Source organism: Gavialis gangeticus, unplaced genomic scaffold (genome assembly GCF_001723915.1).
Source record: "Gavialis gangeticus isolate Ggan-Ray unplaced genomic scaffold, GavGan_comp1, whole genome shotgun sequence".
Taxonomy (NCBI): Eukaryota; Metazoa; Chordata; order Crocodylia; family Gavialidae; genus Gavialis; species Gavialis gangeticus.
The window spans coordinates 227,955-248,323 of NW_017728962.1; the positions used below are offsets into that span (position 1 = coordinate 227,955).

Below are 20,369 nucleotides of genomic sequence, written 5' to 3' on the forward strand. Positions count from 1 at the left end.
CCCCCCCCCCACACACACACACACACACTCCATTTTCCCCATCTTCACTCAGTAGTTTCTGACTCCTGCCCCTGGTCACTGGGGCTAGAGCTGCCATGCTGCTGCCACTGCTACCAAGTCAGGTTAGGGTCATGCTCAATTCCTCAGGCTGAAACGGGGATGGAGTCTGCTGGCACTGAAGCAAGGGTAAGCAGTGATGGGTACTGAGGAGGGGGAGAAGCCTTGGGAGGAGAAGCAGGGTGGCACGAGGGCAGGCAGCAGCAATGACTCCAGCCTCAACCTCAGGTAGGAGCCAGAGCTAGAGCTGCAGCAGCTGCCTGCTCCCCTTCCCCTGCCATCACTGCCTTATACTCAATTCCAAGATGAGGTGCTTTTCCCCCATGGTAAATTGTGGGGGTAACCTCATTTTGGAATTGTGTAAATACAGCATTAACAGCAATGATCTTTTATCAACAGCAAGTATTAATGATCCATATTTCCCTAATTTTAATTATCTTCTTTGTTTCTATGTAAAAACCTTAGAAGATGCTAGATTGCTGTTCTGCATTTATCCATGTAAGAAGTTTTAACCACTTGCTGGTTCAGTGCAGGCTACCTCACAATACCTCTTCAGTGTTATCCAGTCTTGACTTCAGGATATTAGCATGGCTCCATTTCCTTTTCCATTCATTCCTTGACACCTGAGACTGCCAAGAATGTTGCTAAGAAGTGCCCACTTTGGTAGTGTGAACTTTTGTCCAATAGCAATTCAATAGGACCATTAACTCATTCCAGTGTAGGCTAGATTTGAATCTAGAGAGGAAAGATTCTGTCTTCCTCATCTATGCCCACTGTAATGTGCAGTTTCCATTCAAATGTACTAATTTTTAATATCCACATCAAGAGACAAAGAAAACAAGCACTCAGTTTTTCATCAAATACCTGGAGGCCAGAAAAGCTGGAAACAGGACTACCATCTTTTAGCCAAGTCAGAATGGGAGCAGGGATACCTCTGGCTTCACATTCCAACCTCACTAGATTATTAACTACCACTGCCACCATGTCATTGCTGCCAGAAATTGATGGGGGGACTGAAAAAGAAAACAAAGTTGAAACAGCTATATAAGAATATAATTCACAACAAAATTAAATGGGCCGCTTACTTTTGGAAGTGTTTCTAACCCTGGAAGGTGGTAAATCATTTTGAAAGATTTCTGATGCTATAAATACTAGGTTCTTGTCATTTGTCCACGCTGTGCCATATCTCACTCTCTTTACTTACACAAATAATCTTATAATAGTATTGAAACTACTGATGTGTGCTAGGTAAGTGGACAGGGTCTATAGCCTACACGACCACTGTGAAAATCAGAAAACAAATAGGAAATCTAAACACAGCATTGTAAAAGCTTGAGGGAGTGCTTTTAGGCATTGTGAAATATCTCTAATGTATCAAAGCACAGATGTTTCTCTTAGAAATCTGTCTCAATCTAACTGAGCTCATGCAGATAATAAACTGAGCTAAATGATAAATCAATTTTGAAAAAAATTACATGAAAACTTACCAGATCAGGTTCTTATACAATCCACCTGTTCCCCTTTTATATGAGGAGGAGGAGGAAAAAATGTCTCAACTTAAAAATGTCTTTAAAAGGACAACCGAGAAATGTCCTATATAACTATAACTACTTAGTTGGTCTAATAAAAGATATCAGATTTACCCAAAGAAACTTCCCTGCCCATATAAATGGCTTATATCAAATGAATAGTCAGTAGAATTCTGCATAGTTATGTTAAAGCAACATATGTTTTTGCTTGAGTTGTTAAATTGTCTTGCCCATCCTTCTGTTCCTTTTATGTTTGCTCTCTACAAACATTGAAATGTCAAGCACTTGAAAGTCAAATGGATAAGCATCTCCAGTAAACACAATTTAAATCTGAATGCAAAAAGCACCGAAGTGGAGAATTCTTGACTCATCTCAATAAGGAAAGTATAATGAAGGCATGTGACTTATCCCTCTCTTAGAACCAGATCAGTAACCAAAATTTAATACTTTTATAATTTCATGGAAAAGGGCCAAGGGAAAGGGAAAATAGAAAAGGGAAGGAAATAGAAATGGGAATAGAAAAAGAATGCTGTGATCTAGTCACAGCCTATGCAAACTATTTATTCAATACTTATTTAATACTTAGTGCATAATTTCTAATAAACCATGAATGAGTGTATCCAAGCTTACTTATAGGTAAGCCCCAGAAATGGTAGAGGGTACAAAGCTGTACATACTTTGCCCTTGTGATTTCCACAGCATCTGGTGTTCTTAGATATTTGCAAAAATGTTATAATGGTGAGAAAGAACTACAAAAACCTTAGCACAATGGAACTATATGAGTATACCTCATTTGAATTCCACAGAGCTGGCACCTACAAGTAGATCTCTAAGTCTCTCCTGTGGTAAGCATGGAAATCATTTATTGTTTTCTAAACAATTAGTACAAAAACAGCTGATAACTTGTGCCATAGTTCCCTGTATCCAAAATACTATTAGCAGCAGAATATGAATAAAATAAGATGCTAGTCAACTAAAGTAGATATGCATTTACTACAGCAAAGGTCATGTTATAGGACTATAGATTAGACAAAAAGATAGTCATTAAACTCAAGTTTTGCTGTTGTTCATCAGGTCTCTTTTTAAGCCATGAAATCTTTGAAGTCTAGTCTCTCTTCAGTTTCATTCATAATTTCCATTATAAACTGAATGCAATTTTGAAAAATAACAATTTCATTGTAGTTAGGTAAAGTTAAATAATAGCTTTCTGACTTCTGTTTCATAGTGCACATTGATCTCTATGTATGTCAGAAAGTATTCCCTTTTTTCCTGCTAAGTACATTGGGAGAAATTTTACCTTCCTCTGATCAAATCAGTGTTGCTGCACCTGGAGGCAGAATGTTGGACATGCTCAAATATCAAACAGGAAAGAAATCCTGTGTGTCAGATTTAACCAGCTAATTCAGAGGGTGTTAATTCCCTGGAAAGAACTATACATACCAACTGAAACATCATCACCCACCAAAGAAAACCCCAAGTCCTTAGGAACTGTTTTTCATTTCTTGGTTATAGCAACAATAATGACCTCAGTTCCAAAGATATCCTGGGGATTAGTGATTAGGTAGGATTAACTACCCTTGGCTGTGACTCGGCCATCAATGTCTCCCAGATGTCATTAATCCCAGGGAAATACACTGCCCAAGGTCATTATTGGTTATTTAACATTAATAGGGACTACATACTCTTTGTGCATCTTAATGGAAGCCTGTGTCATATTCTGGCTCTAAATTTGCATGATGAACTCCCACTCCAAACAGCTGGATGTGTAATCACGTATCTGAGAACAGATTTTGGATTGGGGCCTGATCCAGAATCAACTGAAATCAATTGAAGCATATACTCCAAGTGGCTTCTGACCAGGCATCAAATGTCTATAAACACCCACATTTCATCTTGTAAGACAAAATATACCTTTTTCTCTAAAGCCCTTCCATTATTAAACAGCCTTTTTCTTTCTATACTACAGTCACTGTAGAGTGCAAAATGATCAGCACTAAAATGAACCAACACCTAACCTTTTCAAGTTGCTGAAGCAGTAGTGCTTAGGCCTTCTTCCACTGCTCATTCATTCTGAACAAAATTAAATTTCTTAAACTGAGTTTTCATATTTCAAATTATGTCAATACCTTTATATGACAGATATATCAATTTTCAGTTTTTCTATTTTCTTTATTCCTCAACCTCCTTCAAAGATTAATGATGGGTAGGGAAACTATTAAGTAAATGTAATAAGGCTTCAAAAGAACAGGCAAGTATCACATACATGTTTTTCCTCAGTATGTGTTTATAATATACAATACTTACAAAGATTCCTATGATATTATACTTACCATGAACCTGAAGGCTGTAAAATAGCTCTGCTGTTCCTGCTGTATTCAAAGCCATGCACTTATAAATGCCAGTGTCAGAGATCTGTGCAACATCAATCTGAAGGATTTGCCTCCTGTTCAAAAAGGTGACTCCTGCGGCACTGGTGAGTGGATGACTGTCTTTGTACCAGGTGATAACTGCAAGTGAAATAAGAGAAATGGAAAAATCACAGTCTGTAAGTATTGATCACTTCTGCTTCACATCTTAACCAAAAGATGCCACTTTGACTAGCAAGGTTTTTACTAATGCCTTGTTTTGGCACTGGTTCAATACTGACTCAGATTTTTTTTTGTAATTTAATGATTCATTTCCTAGAACACTTCAATTTTGTGTGAATTGTTCATTCAAGAAATGGTCGGGCCTGACTTCGATTTTCTGGCAAGAACTGCATGTTGATCACAAGAGGTTGTGCAACTGCAAATAAAACCTTGCATTGCTTAGCTAATGCAAAAAAGAGATGTTTTGTTGCTGTTAGTGGTTTTTCTAGGCCATATCCTAGGACAGGGATGTCCAACTCTGAGTGACCAGGGATCACAGATCCCCCAACCACACACCAGGTGGGCTACACACCTCCTGGGCCACTGGCCACATGCTCCCCCACCCATCATGCCCCAAACACTGGCTCCTGCTGCACTGTGGCCCCATTATGCAGATGTGCCGTGCCACGCAAGCCATACCACACAGGCTCCCCATGTGCATAGATACGTGTAATGCACAGCCCCTCCTACCCGCTGCATGGTGAAGGATATCCACTACACTGTACCAGCATGGACACTGTATGGGATCCCTGGCTTCCCTGAGCCCTCTAGCTACAGACTCCTATGAATTTCAATGGAATTGGATCAGGTCCATGCACGTCCATTCCAAACCCATTCCAGGGAGTTATGTAGAAGTGACCCACACTCTACAGAATTACCTGATAAGATGAGGTAAGTGGATTTGTTTTGATCTGCTTTTCACAGCAGCTGTAGGGCCATATCTAGATTTACTCCAACCTTAGGTGCCTTGACAAAGGAGAGGGACAGAAACAGATGGATGTAGGTGCACAAGGTGCCTACACAGTCAATGGGGAAAATGTTGTTCATTTGAATGGAAAATAGAGTGGATTACAAATCTCTAATACTTTAATCAAATATGAATTTCATCTACCGTACCTCAAGTCAACTGAAGTTTCCCATTGTACACTATATAAATGGTTATATTAGTTTAAATACTAGAGATTTATATTCACATGGCAAATTTTAATTATTCTCAGTAAATACTTAAAGGTGACTAAGAAAATCGTTAGACTTGATTCATGTCTCATAAGATGTAGGAATGTACCTGGCAAAGGATTCCCAGATGCTTTACATTCGAGATGGATTGGGTTATTCATCACCACTGTTTCATTTAACATCTTCCCTGAATTTTCCAGATAGGGTGGTTCTGGGAAAGGACACAAAAATTAAGATTTAATAGAATTCAGCCACATGCTTGGCAGAACATCTGTACACAATTCACAATAATTGTACCTTAAGTAATCAGCTGCACATGCTTATTTATGTGTTAAGAGGACTGGTAAAACACCCTTCAGATGGGTTCTTCTACAGGGTCTGGCAGATTTCTAGCCATACATACTTATCAAATGAACAGTAGTAAAACACTTCTTTACATGGATAAACTAGCTGAATTTGTTTAAAAGAATAGGCACAGTGGGCGTGTCCAGATGAGCGCAGACATGTGATACAGACCCACCTGTGGATCCACATGCTGCACATGCTCGGCATACAGCTGCTCACCACTCCCTGCCCCCCGCTCAGTGTCCACCCACTTGCTATCCCCCCTCCCCCCGCTCCACATCTGGCCGCTCGCCACCCCCCTTGGGGGGTACACTTAGTAAAAAGGGGGCTGGTGGGGGTACACTTATTTTAAAAGTTTGAAAACCCCTGTTTTAGAAGGTAAAAGAGATACCAGGCAATTACATATATCATGCCACCAGAATGAAACACAAAGATCAATTTAATGTGGGCCAGTGTCAGGATAAAAGCAGGAGGGTACATCAATTAAGCTGTTGGGAATACAAAAGGAGTTCCTCTTTCCCAAGAGGTTCTCTCCCCCTTTAAACCAACATTTTTCTTTTATTTCTGATTTGGAAATACACACAGCTGATGCAATAAACACTACATCGCCCTTTTTCACAACCTAACTCCCAGTGAAATCAACATTAAGACTTTTATTCACTTTAATTGGCTCAGGTCCAAAAATAGTATGGCCAATACTGCTGACGCTCTGAGGTACATACACACTTTAATTATGGTTAAACTTTTATTAAATTAACATCAAACAACCCCTAAGCTTTCTTATTTATTTTTATATTGGTTCATCAGGAAACTAAAAATCTCTTCCAGCAGTTTGAAAGAATAAAGTAACCTAGCATGACACCATCCCCCCTACCCCCCTTCATCAAAGAAAACATTCCCCATTGCCAGCTCACAAGGAATGCTCATAAGGTTTGGATCAAATCAGTAAAGCCAATGGTGAGGCATTGTTTCCTGGTCCAGGAACATAGCTTACTTCCTTATGCCTTGGAGGCTTCTCTCAATGAAGCTGTCATGTGTGTGGCCTCTCTAGGATGCCAGTGAAAGTGAAGAGGGTGATAGTTTACAGGAAACACAGTAGGATAATTAAGGTGGGGGAGACAAAGGGGTGATTAGGTTAGCAGCCCAGATGCCCACTTGAGCAACAAGGCCCCAAAAATAGCAACCCAGCAGTCACCACTGCCCTGGACACTGCTGCTGATCAGAGCACAGAGTTGCCCTGTTATGCCTATGAGGAAGGACATGCTCATTCCTGAACATCTGAGGTGCTGACAGATATGCAGGCCCCCATTATCATAAAACACCATGAGTTACAGAGCCCTCCTCCCCCTCTCCCCAACCTGAGAGATGTTCACCTGTTGGGTTGCGGGGGAGATTAAGCCTGCCTGTACTGTCCCTCCCTCCCAGCTCCAGTGCTATCTGCAGGAAGGGAAGGGGGAGAGGAGAGGGGAAGTGAGCTGCAGGCTAGGGTTTGGTAGACCTGCACTATGGGGAGAGGGATGGGGGGCTCTAATCCTCCCTCCCCTTCCAGATCAGGTTGGGCAAACTCCAGCCCAAAGCTCGCTCCCCTTGCACTTTTTCCCTTCCCTTCCTGAAAGCAGACCCAGGGGCAGGTCTGGGCTACATCAGCTCAGCCCTGGCTGCATGACAAATTAACTTTAGGGAACATGAGTTCCCTAAGGCACTCCAAAGTGGAGCGCCTTCATCTGATCCCTCATTTGATGAGGGTTAATTTGTCATGCAATCGGCCACTTTTAAAACACTCTGCAGCCATGCACATGTGACACAGCATAGCTTTAGAGTGCTTTGAGGGGCCGATTTCATGACAAATGTAACTTCTGTCTGTACCATTGGTGCCAGCTGAGGCAAAATCTTGGAGCTACAGAGGCTGAGCTGCATACCTGTTTGTCATAGGTATGTGGTAAGTATTTGAAACAAAAGCTGAGCAATTGGGAAAGAGGAAAGAAATGGAAGTGGGTCTCTGAAGATAATGAAAGAGCTGGAAATGAAAAGAGCAATTCTGAACGTGTTTGGGACAGAAAGAAATGAGACAAATAAACAAAAGTTGCCTTCAAACAGTCCATTTAAGCCTTTAATAAGAAGCAGAAGTTTCATTACCGTGCACATGAAGGCGAATGTGCTGCTGGGCTTCTCCTGCAGCGTTTGTTGCCACACAAGTGTATTTGCCTGCGTCTTCCAGCAGGGCTTTGGCAATTTGCAGAATGCGGCTTGAAGACTCCAGCTGCCATTAACACAAAGCAGAGAACAGTTTTACAGCAGGATTCCAGATACAGCTGCTAAGATTAACAATAGGCCTTAGGCAGATGTTACACTTAAGGTACAATTAACCTGTTACTGTGTTTTAAATAATAACCTGATCACACATTCAGGCAATTAAAAGCATGACAAAATGGGAAAAAACACAGAAAATATTCCATAACATGTATGCAATATTTTTTTGATTGATTTCCATCATACCTTAAATTGAACGTGTGGCAGAATCCCTGTCATGACTCGTGATGCAGGGTTAAGTTGAAAGCTCCTGTGCAGCAGCAGGGAGACAGCAGAGTATTCAGGGTGTCTAGTCAAGAGGACTACATCAGCTGGGCCAGGGCTCTCACTGACCAATTCCAAAATTGCACATTCTGGTATACATATGTGGCATGGGCCTATGCGAAGCAGCTAGTATTCGCTTCGGATTCAGCCAATTCATGGGAGAGTGATTCAGTAATTCAGATCACCATCCCAAATCAATTTGCTGAATTGGCCGAATCTCTGAATCAGCCCCATCTCCCACCTATTCTCCCAGCCCTGTCAATGACTGCCTTGCCCAGGCCCAGGTCCTGGCTCTTAAAAAAAAAAAAACGCCCGAACTCACCAGCTTCTGCCAGGAGGGGGGTGATCCCCACCTTTCCTCACTGCCTGCACTGTCAGAGGGGTTCTGCCATGAGCCCCCAGAAGCCCTGAGGCTGCTGCAGCCAGTGAGTATGGGATTTTCTTTTTTGTCTTTTTATTTTTTTTTTAAGAACCGGATGCTGGGGCAGGCGAGGCAGCCATGGGAGGGGGAGGGGGGTCTGGGAGAGCAGGCAAGGGTCAGGGGGCTCATGGCAAAGCCTCCACACAGTGAGGAGCAGTGGGAAGCAGCAAGGATCACCCCCCCACATGGCAGCAGCTGGTGAATGGGGGCTTTTATTATTTTTTCTTTCAAAGAGCCAGGAGCTGGGGAGGGCAGGGCAGCCATGGTGGGGGCTGGGAGAGCAGGTGATGGGGTGTTCGGTGGAGCTGGGGGAGCAGGCAGGGGATGGGGCCTAGTGGGGGTGCCCCCATGGTCCCCTCCCCCTCCTCCAGCCCCCTCTCCCCCACGCCCTACTTACCAGCACCGAATCTGGGTCCAGCTCCCTGTGGCAGCGAGCAGGGACTTCCCAAATCTCCAAAGCTCTCTGAATTGATTCGGACAGCTTAAAATCAACTCAGACCTTTTTATTGGTCTCCTGATTTGATTCAGATTCAGAGATTTGGCCATGGAATCAGGCCAAATCTCCTTCGAATTGAATCAGCACCCAAAGCTTTGCACAGCCCTAATGTGGCATAGCCAGAAGCACAATTGTTGGAATTGAGGATCCTATTGTACCATTAAATGAACATGTACCAGGGGCCATAGAGTATAGATTTACACTGAATAGAACAAGTACCTCACAAATGTACAAAAGGTGATGTTAATATGGCACAAAAAAAGTAGTTAGCCATTTTAGTCTGAAGGTAAGCAGAAGGCAAGTTAGATTTTAAATATACAGACTAACTTAATCAGCAATACATACACTTTCGTAAGGCATGGCTTACTTCAGCAGATACTTTGCTACCACAGCATAAGGCAACACTATACAGAGAGACAGCCTAAGTTTGTTGCAGATCAAGAAATGCCTTGGCTAATTAGCTCTGCTTAGATATCAGGCTCATCAGTATGCTGAGCTAGCAAGTCTAGACTGCTTCCAGTTCCAGAACTAGCATATGCAGAGTTAGCTCAGGGATGCTCTGTAGAGCACCAGAAAAACACAAGATGCCTATTCTGAAAGGTTGGAGTCCCTAAATTGTAGTGTGGTAGCTTAACCCAAAGATCAGTGTAGTCTAAAGCCCTGTGGCTGGTGAGTGCTAGGCAGCTCTGGGGAGCCAGGAGGAGAGGTACTGAATTGCAACAGGTTAGCCTTTTTAAAGACCTACACTCATCACTCCAAAGTGAAAGGATGTCTACCAAGAGGTTCTCAGAAGCCAAGAAAGAGAAGAAAACATTTCAATGCTTGATGCAGATGTGGTGCTGACAAACGAAAATGTAAATGCTGTTAATCCTGCCTCCAGTAAGTGAATATATAAAGCTCCCTGGTAACTACCAAGATTGACTAGTCTCTGAGAATTAGGCACAAGTGAAAGGCCTGAATATAGAATCTATATACCAGGCTTACTGCAAACAGAGGATAGGGATTTCTAATAGGATTCACTCTCTCAGCATTACAAGTCAGATTCTGAAATCCTTTGTCAGACAAAACCCCTGCTGATGTCCAGTGCACATCTTTAGCATGTTCACCCCATCCAAAATGAGAGAAAAAAGATGAAAAAGAACTAACATATGTGTGTGTGCCCGTGTGTGTGCATGTACTTAAGCTATTTTCAGGTTAGGCATGCCATAAAAATGTTGTACTTACTCGAATGTTTCCTCTGGCTGTATTTACTGGCTGGCCATCTTTTAACCATGTGATGGAAGGGCTGGGAATGCCATTGGCTATGCACTGCAATGTTGTGGGCTTGTATATCACCACGAATCTCTCAGAAGACCCAGTAGATTTGATTGTTGGAGGAACTGCAAGAAACAAGACAAAGATAAACCACTGTTCAAATATATTCAATGCATGCTCAATACAATCTCACAAATATAGAAAGCTCTGGTTATTCCAATTCTTCTGTTATCTCCAATATATCAGTGGTGTATAAAAAAGTTATGTTTTGTATAACCTATGGTACCCTCCTGCTAATGTTCATATACATCATTGTAAAACAAAGACAATCTGTTGCTCGTGTCCTCTGAATAACATACCATGCACTGTAACATCAAATTCCCTTTCATGATCCCCTGCTGTGTTTGTTGCCACACACTTATAGCGGCCTGTGTCTGACACTTGAGCCCGAGAAATGAGAAGTTTGCGTCCATTTAATAGGATCTTATAGTCATCTCCCTCTTCAATTGGGTGACCGTCTTTCAACCACCTACCAAGGAGAAAGAAAAAAATCTTAGTTGTCTATTTTGTTTAAAGTAGAAGGCTGTTCTAAGGCAAGTGTCTATGAAGTAGAAAATAATGGTGTATAAAAAACAACCTTTCTAGAAATAGTATATGCAAAACTGCTCTTTGGAGTACCCAGGTCTTGAAATGAGGCACCAAGAAAGGGAGAATGAAGAAGCAGGCACCAAAGAAAGGATAAGAAAAGAGGCGGCATTGAGAGAGTCTCTAAGGAAGAAGGTTGCTAGAAAAAAGAGGGTGGAACGCAGTGGAGGGAAAGTCTCCAGGGAGGAGGGGTCATAGCTATTCTGAATGGGTGACATTAGCAGGTCATGAAACAGACTTTTGCCACTTCTTATTCATTCTGATCCATGACACGTGCAGTTTTGTATTATCAAAAAAAAATAATACACAAGTGAATCATAATCCTTCTGAATTAAGTTTTGTGACTGCCCTTCAGTGGAGCCAAGATTTCATCCACTGTGTCTTACTGTGAACCCAAATGGCATAGTCAGAACATAACAATAACCTGCAAGCTTAAGCAAGCAAGTCATGGACTTTTTAACCAATATACCAAACCCCTCTTACATGATAGTTGGTGATGGTGTTCCCGTTGCCAGACAATCTAGCTCCAGAGGGCTATGAAGAATCACAATGTAATCCGAATGTTCTTCTTCCCCTTCCACATGTGGTGGGACTAAAAATGAAAGAACAGCAACAAAAGGAATGTTTTAACATCAGAAATAATGTGATTTTTTATATTAAATCACATATTTAAAAACATCTGGGCATCTACTTCAGGACTTTGGTTCAACATGTGAAGCTGCCCCTTGCATAAAGGGAACACCAACAAGGTTGTGAAACTCATTGCTCTTGTCCTTCTTTTATGTTGCTTTACTTATCTAGGGCAAGATTATGTCCTGCTCCTCTGCGCAAAGGGGAAGAACTTCTGTCTCTGTCTCCCTTGCAATGTCCATCACTTCTACCACCCTCTCCTGAGGAGGGCTAGAGAAGAGGACTAGGTATCAGCCCATCTCATTCATTGACCTACAAAGCATTTCAGCTACACCAATAACAATAAAACAAGCAAATTGCATTTGTATGCCCAGTAGCTCCCAAGACTCTCCTTTGATGGGACAGTTAAGTGAATAGTTATACTTACACAGCCTAACTTAGCCTTTAAAATAATATCTCTATAAGTACCTGTTCTATTTTGGGGCAAGCTGTTAATATTTGCACAATTAATTTATCCTGAAATGGGCCAAGGAGGCAGTGTTGCAATCCATATTGTGGTGAAGGCTTCAATGAAAGGAGATAAACAATTTTCAAAGGCAGAGTTCAGAATTTGCATAATGAAACCAAAAATTTAGAGACAGCCTAAAACAAAATCAGAGAATTATCTGACTTGTTTTTGAATGATTTGTTTTGCAGCTATAATTTTCTTCTCTTCCTGATGGTAAAGCAGTTTTGGAAAACTTCTTTGTGTCCTTCAAAGGGATGCTTCTTATCTTGTTCAGGAAAACTGTCCAAGAAATCATGCGAAAGCAACAACCTTCAGCCTGTCCAATTGGACAGGGAAAATGTGCAGTGGATAGGCTTGATTAAATATGCAGTTGACTCACTAAAATGTAATTCTGTGACACTAGCAAATATATATATATCTAATTCTACTATGAACTTGAGAAAAAAAACGCTGCACTGTTCACACACCTAAGATTTCAACATCATATTTCATTTTTTTTTCTCCTGCTATGCTTGTGGCCACACAGACATACTGGCCATGGTCAGTCTCTGCAGCATCCAAGATCTCCAGCTTCTTCCCCCTGGACAGAATGCGGAGGTTTTCACTTGCTTTCACAGGCACTCCATCTTTTAACCAGGTAAGAAGAGGTGGGGGGTTGCCAGCAGCTTTACATTCCAATGTCAATGAATTGCCAGCAACTACCTGCTTGTTCTGGATAGTGTCAGAGTCACCCTCAATAACAGGAGGAACTGGGGAAGGAAAAAGTATTTTGCAAGTAATTAATTTTGCAGCCAGAAAATGTATTAACAGCAAATGGGTTAGTTCCTCTCCACCCACTCTGGCTCTACACAGAGTTATGTCACGTATAATTTCATGTGAGAAATGTTATGCCAGAACAGACCAAAACAAAAGAACAATAAAGATCAGCTAACAATTTAACGGCCAAATGCCTTAGCTGGCCATTCACCATTGAAGAAAAAGAGCATATCTAGAAGGTTTTGAGGTGGGAGAACAGAATGTTAATGTTTCAAGTCAGAGAATTTAGTCAGAAAAATAGTTTTCATAGCTAAATGTTGAGAAGTCCGTTGTGTCTGCAAGAGATGAAGAGAAAAAGTATTTGTGGAGGGAATGTAATTTTAATATTTGCTGCTAATCAGCAGTACTAACAGATGGGCCTGATAACAAAAGCCTTTTTCATTGCCACATAAAAATATATAGCACAGGATGTGACAGTGAGAGCTTTTCTATGATGCCTTGCTAATGTATGCCAAAACTTGCAGCAATCAACTATAAGAAGTTCTTGGGGGCCACTGCAAAACCTGCGTGACAGCACCTTTTGGATAAGCATGTTTCACAGGATGGTGAACAAGTATGTTAATTAAACTCCTTACCGTAGACATCAACTTCATATACTTTTTCAGAGGTTCCAGCAATGTTGGCCACGTGGCAGGTGTACTTTGCAGAATCTGAGACTTGAGCCTGAGGAATCTGAAGAAACTGACCCCTGTCCACATAAAGAGCTTGTGGGCTTGAAATAATGGGATGTCCATCTTTATACCATGTAATGGCAGGGACAGGGATCCCTCTGGTTTCACATTCCAGCTTTATTAAGCTGTTGATCAGTGTTGATATTTCAGTGGTGGTATTTCCTCCTTTAATAGTAGGTGGGACTATTTAAAAAAACAAAAAAACCAGCGGCATTAAAACCTTAGTGTAGAAGCCTGTGTATCAGCAAATTTGTGCACATTTACATGAGTTACACATTAACTTTTGGAAGAATCAGACTTTTGGCTAAGACCTTACCTGCCTCCATCTCCCCAAAACATTCTTTGGCGCACTTATACATTGTCAGTGGAAGCAGCTATGGTATGCTGAAGGCTGTGACAGCAAAGGTCTAGCTGACGACATTTGATGATTTTCCCCCAAAAGGACTTGATTCTGCTCTTGATGGGTTAGGATGGAGCAATCCCTATACTCCCCATTCTCCTGATACCACTTTGGAGGACAGTAACATGGTTTTCAGATGTACTAAGTATCCAAGAACTCCTACTGATTTTGGTGGGATTTCTGGATACTCAGCACTTCTGAAAATAAAATCACTGACTTGTGAAACTAAATGTGAACTCAGAAGTCTAGCTTTAGACTCCTATTTTTGGCACTCTTGACCCAAAGTTACTCTCTTTGTTCCCTGAGCAACAGCACTTAGACCTTTTCTAGCAAGCAAGCTTTTGTGTAAATTAGCCAATATAAAGAGTTCATAAATCTCTCTGAAAGTAATAAAAAAATACACTGCAATTGGCAAAAACTAAATTAACTGCTTATTACTGTTGGAAGTACAAAGCACATGTGGCAGAAGCATTAACTCCTCTGCTGCCAAACATACATGATGAATCCTAATATTCATTCCACAGACTTCCATGGGAGGTTACTTAAAAGCAACAGCAGAGAGATATAAAAGAAGGGGAAAGACACTGTAAGACAAGAGATTCAAACAAATAAGATGCGTATTCCAGCATACCAAATTATGCCAGAGTGTTATCCTGGCTAAATAATTTATCAACCTATAATATGTGCAAAAACATACAGAAATGAAACAACACTGACATACATAGCTAACAGCAAGTGGATCTACACACAGAAAAATCAAGAATAGTTTTGATGTTTTGTCCTGAGAAACCACCAACTGCATTCAGCAACAGGTCTAGAAAGCAAAGAAAGTAATCATCCAATGGGAAGTAAGTCTATGTCCTATATTCTTTCTCTGAGCATCTTTCTGTACAGCCAGGTCCTACTATGTAAAATTAACAAGCTATACCCCTCACCTCTCTAACTACTGGCTACTTTACTTCTTCATTTGAAATGACTTGACTGTACTGTCTATTCACATTTCCCAGCTTTGTCTTCCAGCTCTTCCAGCCTGTCCTGTACCCTTTCCTTTCCACTGACACCATCCTGACTATGGTTATGAATGACACCTCTGAGCATTTTTGCCAAAATATCACTGTTCTTCTGTCTCTCCCATTTGTTACATTTAAGCTCTCAGGACTATTCTTCTAGATGCAACATAGTTTTGCTCTGACTTGTATCTCTGCTTTCATTTTTCCCTATTACACTTCACACCAAGGCTTGACTGGGCCTTCACTCATGCTGCCCTTTTCTTGTCTACTGAGCACCATAAAGCACCATGTTCTTCCATCCAAAAAACACCCCACTGCCTCTACCTAAACTTATCTCATTTAAGTGTTTGAATTGTTTTTGGTAGGCTTGTACCTATTACTCTAAAAGAGAAATGCTGTTCTTTTTTTAAAAAGCAATAAATAATCTTAGTGTGCTATAGACCTTATCAGAAATTTTAAAAGAATATTAATGTAACTGTCCCCTCTTGTCCAGACCCTCAGTCGGTGGTAATCAGCCTGCAAGTCAATGGTGATATGACCATTAACACTAACTGAGGTGGAAATGTGTACATCTCAGGACAGTTTGGATCTAATTATCATCTCAGACCAATTTAAACTGGTATAACTCTACTGGTTTGAATGGACTTACTCTTGACCTACACTGACATAAGATATAGTGGCAGCATGATTTTCTCTGCTGAAAACTTTAACTCGTTTTTCTGTCCTAAAAACAGAAGAAAAGATCCACAGAACAAAGTTAATGATAAAATGTTCCAGTCAGTATTAACTTTTAAAAAGATCTGATAACTTCAGGTTTACGAAACCGCTCTAAAACTGCCCTCCAAAGGTTGCAAACAAGAAAATATATGCATAGGGGACTTAGACCCAATTCTTCTATGCACATGTTCAATATTACACATATAAGTAGTCCCAAAAGGACCTTAAGGGCTCAGGCATTCTTTTAATGTACCATGGATGATCAACTTGACCTCCTTGACTTGTTTGCCTGCACTATTGGCCACACTGCACTGGTAGCGTCCTTTGTCAATTCTTCGGGCACTCCTTATGCGCAGAATTTGGCCTCTGTCCACAAGCTCAACGTTAGGATCTCCCAAAAACAGAGGCCTGAATAAAAAGAGATTATTTTATTTCATCAGATGAGGTCCTCCACATCCCCACCAGCATTCTGGTGGAATAGTAAAACATAAGTTCAAATAATGACAAAGTATGTAAAATAATTGCACTAACTAATAACTAGTAGTAATATGTTGCTATTCAGAGGTGGCTAACTACTGTTGTTATATCCATCTTACAGAAGAAACTGAAGGACAGAGTCACTTCAGCAAAGTCACACAGCACATCACTAGGTGGCAAAGCCAGGCACAAACTAAGGATATGTGCACACTGCAGGTACTGAGATGAATGCAGATTGTGTAGACATACCCAAGCCAGCATTCAACTATGTAGCCTGGCTACCAGTACCAGTATGGACATGGAAACCTTCTGTTGGTTCAGAGTGGGATGACTCAAGTAGCTCCTCAGGTTCTCAGGCAAGTTTTGCAGCCTATGCTGAGTTGCGCGCTGCCACAGTTACACTGCTCGTGGCTAGCTCAGGAACATTTACAACAGAGACATGGCCTTAGATCTCCCCCTTCCTAGTCCCTTCTACCAATTACTTGTAACATATGCACAAAATGTACAAGCCATTCTGTCCTGCAAAGTATGTTCTAGTTTTTGTGTTGCTAAGTATTATGTTTTAGTTTAAATATAATTCTGTTTTTTTCTCATATTTGTTGTATATAATCATGTCTTCTATATGTGTTGTATTTAAGTATCTGGTCTGCTCTCTTCTGGCTTGGTGATTTGCTGTGTGATGAAACCAGAAAGTCATGTGGGCAAGGGCGGATCAAATCCCTAGCCTGATTGGCTGAACTGGGGAGCATTTTGGGGGTTTTTTTAATTAATTGGTTGCGAGAAAGGCTGGAGGCCTGGCAACCTGTGACTGGATACATGGGGTGATGTCATACTAAGGTATACAAGAATCTCTCATCTGAGGCTTGGACCTCTCTCTTTGGGGCTACAGAGGCTGCTGCTGCAGAGAACTGCTTCCTATGGGGGGTCTCCCCTCCTCCTTTACTGGAGAAGCAAGTTGGAGCTATGTGAAGGGGAAATCTAAGGTAAAGTCTGTCTCAGAGTTTGAGACTCCGTTTATTCCCCTTTTCCCTGGGTTTTGAGTGGGATAATATTGTGTGGTATTAATCCGTGGAGCACACTGACCGGGATAGGAGCCTGGCAGGCTTACTGGCAGTTTCTGGCAGATTTGGCACATTTTCTTGCTGTTGCAATTTCTTTTGTCTCAGCCTAGCTATATGGCTGAACTCCATCTGTATGTTCGCCGGCATGTTTTGGGCCAGGGTTGAGACCTAGCACAATCTGTTGCTTTTGTAGCTTTTAGTACCCAAGCAGTATGGCTGGGCACTAGCTGTAGTTCATGACCAGTGCAGGAGAGGCCTGGCCCTTCTTTGAGCTCTTTTGCAGTTTTCTGCCCCATCAGAGCTAGTGATTGGGACTAGGCATTTTGTGGGGGGGCGGTACACTGACTGAAGCCACAAGTTACCTCTTCAAAGCCACCATGTGGAAGCAGAAATCAGTGCTCTGCAACTTCCCAGGGAGCAATGAGGGGCCCCTTGCTTCACAGAAGGACCTACACTCTCTAGCTGCTCCCCAAATGCAACAAACCCAAGGTGCAGCTCACTGAACTCTCCAGTTTACTGAGTTGGCAGGTATGAATTCCACCCCCCTCTTCCCAGCCTCCAGTCCCAGACTGCCTGCGCAAGGGGGAATCTTCCCAAAAAGGGTGCAACTTATAGACTATACCTTGTAGTTGATAGTGTTTCAAATGGCATATGGTGCTTTCCTTTGTTTTCCTTACCTTTGTGTACTGTAAAAATCTGTCCTTTGTGTTTACACTGCTTACAAGGAAGGGGCTTTGTGTATGCAGGACACCCCAGCCAAATTCAGTGACCCCAGACTTAGGGGCTTGAGCAACAGCAAAATCTTACTGGGTACCCCAAAATCTGATCCCAGCCCTTGCTGCCAACCAGCACCCAGCAGAAGAGTTACAAACTAGATTATGTTGCTTCCTACAGTAATGATAAAATGTCTCTGTTTAGTGGAGAAATGTCTCTGCAAAAGAATAATAAACAATTGCCATGTCAGGGTACCTAGGTTCATAGGCCAAGATCTACATTGTACTAAACAGCTAAGTACTAATTTTACCTTTCAGACTTTTTCTAGTCCTATTTTTGTTTTGTAGCTAACATACTGCCAAAATTCCTCTTCTCAGTATGCTTTCCTGGAAGAAGAGCTAAAGAACTGAGACATGCAGTCTAATGTTATAAAATCTCAAATCTGTATACACACAGCTGTACAGGACATGATCTGGAAAACATGCACATGTACCAACAAAAAAAAGTTGCCATTCCAGGAAAAATGACTGCTTTTTAACTTTGAGCAATGTTAAAATAATCTATGTAACAAAAATGTAACAAAAATGACCTCAAAGACGTGGCTGTGTTTGTCTTGGTTCACATGTTATCTGGCTTTACCCACTATAAATCCATTTTACTAGTGCCATATTACTTACAATCTGACTTTTCCCTATGGATGGAAAGATGGCATATTTTACCCTATTATACCAATATGCATCAATAGCATGATCCTTAACTGATGTGGCATATTGTTGGCATATTGCTGGTATTTATATAATGCATCTGTCCCCTCTCTGTCCCACCAAAGCAGCACTGGCATAGACAAAAATTAAGTACTCACTTGCCATCTTTGAACCAGTGAATGTCAGGAAAAGGGGAGCCTTTAACTTTACATTCCAGGCTGATTTCACGGTTGAGAACGACTGAAATTTCGCTGGGTGTGTCGGCACCTTTTATGGTAGGTGGAACTTTGAAAGAGAAACAGTAGATAGAGTGAGATCTAGAGATGGGCATGGATGACCCTATCATTCACTTGCAGCAAAGCTTCAGCCTGCTGTTCTTCCCAAATGTGTCATCCTTCCTTCACTTCTAGACTGTGCTATTGACCTAAGTAGATAATCCAGGAGAAACTTTATAGCCTGTTTTCTATGTTTCATTAACAAAGGATGTACAAGATACCAAAGAACAGAATACAGGAACAAAAAGCAGCACATTATCTAATGTACCAAGAGAATGACAGCATTCAAGTAGTGCAAAGTTAGTGTGTGAAAACAGATGGTATCCTGCATTTAAAATGGAACAAGAAAGGATTTTTTTTTAAAGGCTTAAGTAAAAGAGTTTCTTAAATGTAATGTTTCCCTCAGATTGCCAGTTTGGCACAGCACAGTACTAACCTAGCACATCTACATTAAACAGCTTCTCAGAACTCCCTGCTACATTAGTCGCTTTGCATGAATATTGTCCAGCATCATCAGTAGCAGCTTTAAGGAGCTTCAGTATCTTCCCATTCTGCAAAATCTGAAGAGTGCTGCTTTCCATAACCTTAAAAGAACCCAAGAGATCAGTATTATGCAGTCCAAGTTACATCAGCCAAATTCTGCAGCCCAAGTTTGAAAAGAACACGGTCGTTTTTCATAAAGAAAAATCCTTCTATTGAATTTCCCTTTCATTACAATACTAAAACCTGCAATCCACTCATGTAGTTCATTACCCATAGTTACAACAAAGGGTTGGAGAACTGCATATATGTTATAATTTCCAATTGGGGGAACTAAGGCAAGGCTAACCAAATCTCTTCCTTAACCCATTAGCCTCAGGACTCATACAGAGCTTTGTCCCCCTATGTACAGCACTACTTAGGTCTGGGATAGCCTGTGGTTTTCTCCCCATTTTCTCTGATGTGTCAGTTGTCAGCTACTTTCATAAGCAAAATACTTGACTTGACAAGCCAATGTCTGACATTAAAAAAATTACCTTGATTTTATGTGCCCAGTTTGCTACATAATATTCCTCCTCCTCTGTTAAGTGCTTTGAAATCTACGTACATGATAAGGTTTTGGGGGAAGGTGAAGATAAGTTTGTGAAGGAATCTTGATAAGGTCCTTTTCTGTCTCTGATTTTTGGAAGGTTAAGGCATGTTCTACAATGGTGATGCTCAAAATCTCAGAGCACTCATGGTGCTCTGGAGAGGTGCCGGAGGACTGGAAGAGGGCCAACGTGGTTCCCATCTTCAAAAAGGGGAGGAAAGAGGACCCGGGGAACTACAGGCCAGTCAGCCTTACCTCGATCCTGGGCAAGCTGTTCGAGAAAATTATTCTGGCACGCATCCAGGAGGGGCCAGCAGGGAACGGCATGCTCAGGGGCAACCAGCACGGGTTCATCAGCGGCAGGTCCTGTCAGACCAACCTGGTGGCCTTTTACGACCAGGTCACTAAATCA

At 41.5% G+C, this 20,369-nt stretch overlaps 1 protein-coding gene across 2 annotated transcripts in view; it reads right to left on the reverse strand.

The window, feature by feature from the left end:
• Nucleotides 1-20,369, reverse strand: part of HMCN1 (hemicentin 1) — a 451,483-nt gene that overhangs the window by 191,498 nt on the left and 239,616 nt on the right. For both annotated transcript variants that reach the window (XM_019501224.1, XM_019501215.1), the window contains exons 28-39: nt 19,325-19,472; nt 18,772-18,898; nt 15,911-16,065; nt 13,435-13,713; nt 12,511-12,792; nt 11,389-11,497; nt 10,620-10,789; nt 10,231-10,385; nt 7,652-7,775; nt 5,280-5,381; nt 3,917-4,093; nt 922-1,070 (exon numbers count right to left, since the gene is read on the reverse strand). In XM_019501224.1, coding sequence (XP_019356769.1) covers nt 922-1,070; nt 3,917-4,093; nt 5,280-5,381; nt 7,652-7,775; nt 10,231-10,385; nt 10,620-10,789; nt 11,389-11,497; nt 12,511-12,792; nt 13,435-13,713; nt 15,911-16,065; nt 18,772-18,898; nt 19,325-19,472 — 1,977 coding nt within the window. The remainder of the gene's footprint in view (nt 1-921; nt 1,071-3,916; nt 4,094-5,279; nt 5,382-7,651; nt 7,776-10,230; nt 10,386-10,619; nt 10,790-11,388; nt 11,498-12,510; nt 12,793-13,434; nt 13,714-15,910; nt 16,066-18,771; nt 18,899-19,324; nt 19,473-20,369) is intronic.